We start from the raw sequence: 6319 nt of genomic DNA on the forward strand, positions 1-6319 counted from the left end.
AAAGGAATCCACCAACAAGTAGGCTACACAAGTGTCCGGGTGACCAGAACTTTGTGAGTCCCTGTTCAGATGTACTGGACTCATCCAAACTGTTCAGTTTGAATTTGAGTGTTTATATTAAAATTCATGTAAAATGCAGACTTGTTCAATATATTGCAAGTTCATATTTACCATACATTACTGTGACTCAGAAGCAGGAAAAATTTAGAAAAGGAAAAATGTACAAAAAGGAAAAAAAAAAAAGATTTATCTTCAATAAGAAATAGAAGTTGATTATTTCAAAGGCCAAAGGGTAAGACTTACACACAGTCACATTCCAAGTTCTTTTGAAAAAGGGAAAAAAAAAAAAGATTTATCTTCAATAAGAAATAGAAGTTGATTATTTCAAAGGCCAAAGGGTAAGACTTACACACAGTCACATTCCAAGTTCTTTTGGCCACTGGTCAAATAAATAAGGTGGCATCTCCCTCCTAGTGCTTGTTTTATCTCGGTAATGCAAATTAAGCCCAGAAAACACCCTTTATTTCAGATCATACCTAACTGGTTTTACATTTAGTGTCTTAGGTTCACGTTAATGGGTGATGCCCCGTTAATATTAAGAAACTGTAGAATTGACTGCATTTCTGTGGGCAGGACAGACAGGGCAGGAAGTATGTTTGCCTATATATATGCTAGGTTTTGATAACTCTTGCCTAGAAGTTATGTACACTTCATTTAAATGAGTTTCAGGCCCTTCCTTTCAGTGCACTTCCCTAAACAGGATCAGAGTTCAGTAGAGAAGATGAACCTCTCCATCCACCCGATTTCACACCCGCCCGCATTCTTTGGCCCTGACTCACCCCGTTCTGGGGCTGTCACAGCTCACCTCATCCATCACTTGCAATCTGTCTCTCACAAAAATTATCACTAAAATGTGTGACAGATAGCTCAAGGCAGAAAGATTTGCCTGGCCTCCACGAAGAGTGGGAAATGGAGAAAGATAGGGAGCACGTTTGTCACGAACCGCGGTGGCCAGCGGTGTTAGACTGGAGGGCCCCGGCCTGTCAGACGCTCGTGCGAGGCTGTACGGCTGGAGAGGAATATAAGTTCCTGCACTAGGGTGCTGGGTGTTCATTAGTGCACACACTGCTGGAAGAGGTTTTATGACCCAAGCTTTCAACGTCTGCTGTAGCCACGGCCGTGAGAAACAGTCTCCAGTCCTCCAAGAGCGCAGGAAGAGCTGGAGCCCAGCCAGGGACAGACAGCCTGGGTCCCGCAGGAAGTGAGGGAAGATGGGCAGGGGTGATGGGGGCAAGGGAGCAGGCCATGAAGGTGGTCTTCCCACATGGCACCTGTGGAATCTCTGCTTCATCTCAATAAGGCGGATGAGAGGAAACACCCAACAAGCCTTCGGGAAGGGCTTTGAGGCGCGTATGAAAGTAGAATCTTGGTTGACAAATATTTATTCCTTCAATTGGCATTAACACCGAGCGGCCACTAGGTGCCTGGCATGGAAATTGCACCGCCAGGCGCTTCAGAGTCCAGGCTCTGAATTTGACAGCCTGGATCGGAATCGGACCAGCGTATAACCTTGGAGAAGGTGCTTAACCTTTTTAAGGCTAGTTTCCTTGTCTGTAAAATAGTGATGATAATGGTACTTATCTCATAGGGTTGCTGTGACTATCAAATGAAATAGTCCACGTAAAGCAAGTACGGCCTGGAGTGTAGGAAGTATGGATAAATGTTAGCTTTAGTTGTAACACTGGCCTGTGCAGGGTGAGGATAAAAAGGGAAAATACAGGGCTTCCCTGGTGGCGCAGTGGTTGGGAGTCCGCCTGCCGAGGCAGGGGACACGGGTTCGAGCCCTGGTCTGGGAGGATCCCACATGCCGCGGAGCAGCTGAGCCCGTGCGCCACAACTACTGAGCCTGGGCTCTAGAGCCTGCGAGCCACAACTCCTGAGCCCGTGTGCCACAACTACTGAGCCTGGGCTCTAGAGCCTGCGAGCCGCAACTCCTGAGCCCGTGTGCCACAACTACTGAAGTCCGTGCGCCTAGAGCCCGTGCTCCGCAACAAGAGAAGCCACCGCAACGAGAAGCCCGTGCACTGCAGCGAAGACCCAACGCAGCCCCCCAAAAAAAAAAGAATTTATTTTTTAAAAAAAGAGAAAATCCAGCCCTTATCAGCGAGGATTTACTCTGAGGTTGGAGAAATCGTCTGGAAATAATTCCTGACACCTTGCTCCTCCTCACCTCCTACAACCAATTACTGCTCGAATTCTATAGGCATCCGGTTACTGATATGATACTTTCTTGCTCTCATCCTTTTATTGACATTAAAATTTCCTAAATTTTTAGAAATACAAAGGACCTCTTCAATTTAGTCCCAGTTTGCCTTTCCACTTTTATTTCCACTAGGCTCCCGTATGCAAGGTAACCAGACTCCTTCCCTAACCTGGGGATTGGGCAGGAGTTCAGGTGGGCTGTGTCTTTCTGCTGCTTTTCTTCCAGCCACAGCCTTCAAAGTCTGTCTCTACGCTGGGCTTTCTCTGAAGTTTTTCTCCGCCTCTCCTCCTTTGAACTCTGTAGTCTCTGTACCTCCCTTACAGATCTGGCAAGTTTTGCTTTTGTTAGCTCTGTTTCCCTATATGATGTACCTCCCCTTTCAAAACCCCATTGTTTAACTTTCCTTTCCTTCGAAAGCAGCGGCCTTCATTGTCACGTCTCAAAGCCAATCACTCCATACAACAAAAGCCTGATGTTACTTACTCGCCGTGGAGGAGGGCTGCCACCCCACATATGGACACCGTAAAGCACACCTTTCTGGTTCTGAATAGCAGGTGTGAGGTCAGACGACCTGGGTCAAAACTCAGCTCTGACTCTAACTAGCTTAGTGACTTTGGGCAAGTTACTTTATCTTTCCAAGCCTCAGTTTCCCTCTCTGTAAAATGGGAATAATAATATATTTACATCTTTGTGTTTTTTTTAAAGGATTAACTGAGATACAACATAACGAACGTCCCATAAGGTGCCACAAAGACCTGGCACATTAATAAGGGCTACTAGGGACTTCCCTGGTGGTCAGTGGTTGGGACTCCGCACTTCCACTGTGGGGGGGGCCTCCTTGATACCTTCCAAGTCCTGTTGATTTTATCTCCCAAATATCTCTTGACTCTAATCGTTTAGACTAAGCGACCATAATTTCTTTTTTTTTAGTTAAATTATTTATTTATTTTTGGCCGCGTTGGGTTTTCGTTGCTGCGGGCGGGCTTTCTCTAGTTGCGGCGAGCAACTACTCTTCGTTGAGGTGCACGTGCTTCTCATCGCGGTGGCTTCTCTTGTCGCGGAGCACGGGCTCTAGGCACGCGGGCTTCCATAGTTGTGGCACGTGGGCTCAGTAGTTGTGGCACGTGGGCATCAGTAGTTGTGGCTCATGGGCTCTAGAGCACAAGCTCAGTAGTTGTGGCGCATGGGCTTAGTTGCTCCGTGGCACGTGGGATCTTCCTGGACCAGGGCTAGAACCCATGTCCCCTGCCTTGGCAGGTGGATTCTTAACCACTGTGCCACCAGGGAAGTCCCTCGTGGGATCTTCCTGGACCAGGGCTAGAACCCATGTCCCCTGCCTTGGCAGGTGGATTCTTAACCACTGCGCCACCAGGGAAGTCCCTCTCTTTTTTTTTTTTTTTTAATATTTATTTATTTGGTTGCACTGGGTCCTTAGTTGCATCTCGCGGGCTCCTTAGTTGTGGCACGTGGGATCTAGTTCCCTGACCAGGTTTCGAACTTGGGCCCCCTGCATCGGGAGTGTGGAAGTCTTAACCACTGCGCCACCAGGGACGTCCCGTGACCATCACTTCTGACTTGGACTACCAAGGTCTTCTGCTAGGTTCTTCTCTATTCACCCTTGCCCACTCTGGTCCTTTCTCCTCATACAGCTGAAATCGTCTTTCCAGACACAGACTTCTCACCCTTACAATCACCCACCTTTGCTTAACCTCACCCCTTCAAGGCTTCCTCTCACTTCTAAAACACAGAGGGAGTTCCTTTCCGCAGCCTACAGGGCCCTGCCTGGGCAGCCACTGCAGCCTCTCCTCCTTTCCTGCGCCCCCTTGTCTCTCATCCCCACCTCTTCCCCGGGTCAGTCTCTCCTCTTCACTGGGTCCCCTCCGCGTGCTCCAGCCCCAGATGTGTGCTGTCTCTCTGACTGCAGACTTCCCCTCCCTTACGTGTTGTTTAGTCGGCTCCGTAGCGTTTGCTCTGCACTGTTATCAGAGGTCCCTACACAGGGTCTGGCACCCTGGCCCGAGCAGGCACACGGGAAATGTTTGCGCCGTGAATGAATGAGCGAGTAAGGGTTGGCTCTTTCCCCCACTAAACTTCAGAGAAGCAAACTGTGCTACAGGCCTAATGATAGGAATCTGATGTCCTGAATTCCAACCTGAGCCTCACACTCTAAAGAACTTAATTTTATCATGGGGCTCAGAGAGTATGGAACAGCAGAGATAAGACAGAGGTGGGCCTTTATTTTGCTTTTTCCCTTTTGGTTCTTAGCAGAGGGTGAGGTTAAGAACATGAACGCTTCCCAGGTCTCATGTTGAATTTAATTGAAAGACTTTATTTTATATCAAAAATGTCCCTTCTGTGTCTGGGAAATAGTCATCTGTTCATTGCTCTAGCTTTTGTTCTGAACACCCCGCGTGAGGGTTGAGATACTTTTTTTTTTTTTTTTGGCCGTGCGGCACGCAGGATCTTAGTTCCCCGACCAGGGATCGAACCTGCGCCCCCTACAGTGGAAGTGCGGAGTCTTAACCGCTGGACCGCAGGGAAGTCCCAAGAGACGTTTTAATGATGCATTTGCCGTGTTCACCAGGTCAGAGGGAGGAACAGGAGGGGAGGAAGAAGGTCTGCCATCTGTTCAGTGCCTGCTCTGGACATCAGGCAGGCATTTTAGGGGGAACCTTGCATGATGTCACTACACCGGCGGCGCTGCTAGGCATTTGGGAAGATTATGCAAAAAGGAGCATAGAATTTCATCTGAAATGTTCTTACCCTTTTCAGTTTTCGGATAAAGAGAGTTAACAGGAGCCAGAAGAGGGTTGCAGCCACGCAGGTACACGTCAGAGTGATCAGCTCCAGATTAGACTTGTCTGAGGTTCCTGGAGAGAGAAAAACACCAAGAGGGCGCTAAACAGCAACTCGCAAACTCCGGGTCTGTGATTTGACAGAAGGAGGTCGGTGACCTGGAATGCTTCATCACAGAATGCGATCGGCTGACTGGCCGCGGGAATCGGCTTCCGGGACAGAGCCTCTTACCTTCTCGGTCCGGCAGGGTCCGTGCTATTATCATCATAAACTTACACGGAAATGAAAAGACTTTCCAGAAATTTTGCTGTTGAGTTTGCAAACAATCCAAGAAATAGAGGAGAAATTAACAATGGGAAAAAACATTAAGGCAGGAACAAAACCTCACTACAGCGCTAAATCTGGACTCTGTGAGATCTCCCTAATGGGTTTTAGAGGAAATTCTAAAGAAAAAGAAAAAACAGACATAAGAAGTCTCCCTGGGGACTCACAGAATTCTTCAAAGTGGGTTTTAAAACTAAAAATAAAAGCCCAGGACGGTCACAATTGCCTGCTCACTCCTTTTGGGGCAGCCAGGCCAACGCTCCGCAGTCCCGCTGGTCACGTCTGGGCTTCTCAACAGGCGGCCTGCAGGGCTGAGCTCAGCAGAGCTGCCAGCTAGAGCCAGTTCTTCCTAATCACCTGATTTCCCAGAATCACACAGATCGAAAGCCGAGCACTGTTTTTCCATGACCAAAAAGAAAAGACCCAAAGTATCCAAGAGAAGCTTCCAGAGAGGATAGTCTTTGGGATTTGTACAGGAATGCTCCAGTGAGCCGGAACAGTGGCTCCCTGCTTCTTGATTCCAGTGGACACTTTCCCAGGAACTCTAAAGTGATGCTCCTTTCCTTGAACTTCATTAAAAGGAGATAGTATTAAGTTAGGCCAAGATCAAGTGAAACTTATTCCTTTTAGAAATGGTGAGGGACTTCCCCGGCAGTCCAGTGGTTAGGGCTCCATGCTTCCACCGCACGGGGCGGGGATTCGATCCCTGGTCGGGGAACGAAGAACCCGCGTGACGCGCCACCCGGCCAGAAGAAAAGAAAAGGAAAAGAAATGGTGATGTGGATGATGATACTTTTTATTGAGCACTTCTTTTTTTTTTTTTTTTTGCGGTGCGCGCGGGCCTCTCACCGCTGCGGCCCCTCCCGTCGCGGAGCACAGGCTCCGGACGCGCAGGCTCAGCGGCCACGGCTCACGGGCCCAGCCGCTCCGCGGCAC

At 48.7% G+C, this 6319-nt stretch overlaps 1 protein-coding gene and 1 long non-coding RNA gene across 6 annotated transcripts in view; one reads left to right on the forward strand and one right to left on the reverse strand.

Moving 5' to 3' along the window:
• FLT1 (fms related receptor tyrosine kinase 1) overlaps positions 1 to 6319 on the reverse strand; it is a 178628-nt gene that overhangs the window by 33790 nt on the left and 138519 nt on the right. For all 5 annotated transcript variants that reach the window (XM_028497903.2, XM_024125878.3, XM_024125880.3 and 2 more), the window contains exon 16: positions 5027 to 5133. In XM_028497903.2, coding sequence (XP_028353704.1) covers positions 5027 to 5133 — 107 coding nt within the window. The remainder of the gene's footprint in view (positions 1 to 5026; positions 5134 to 6319) is intronic.
• LOC114487522 (uncharacterized) overlaps positions 1 to 6319 on the forward strand; it is a 115063-nt gene that overhangs the window by 32518 nt on the left and 76226 nt on the right. The window lies entirely within an intron of this gene.

This window comes from Physeter macrocephalus, chromosome 13 (genome assembly GCF_002837175.3).
Source record: "Physeter macrocephalus isolate SW-GA chromosome 13, ASM283717v5, whole genome shotgun sequence".
NCBI classification, from domain to species: Eukaryota; Metazoa; Chordata; class Mammalia; order Artiodactyla; family Physeteridae; genus Physeter; species Physeter macrocephalus.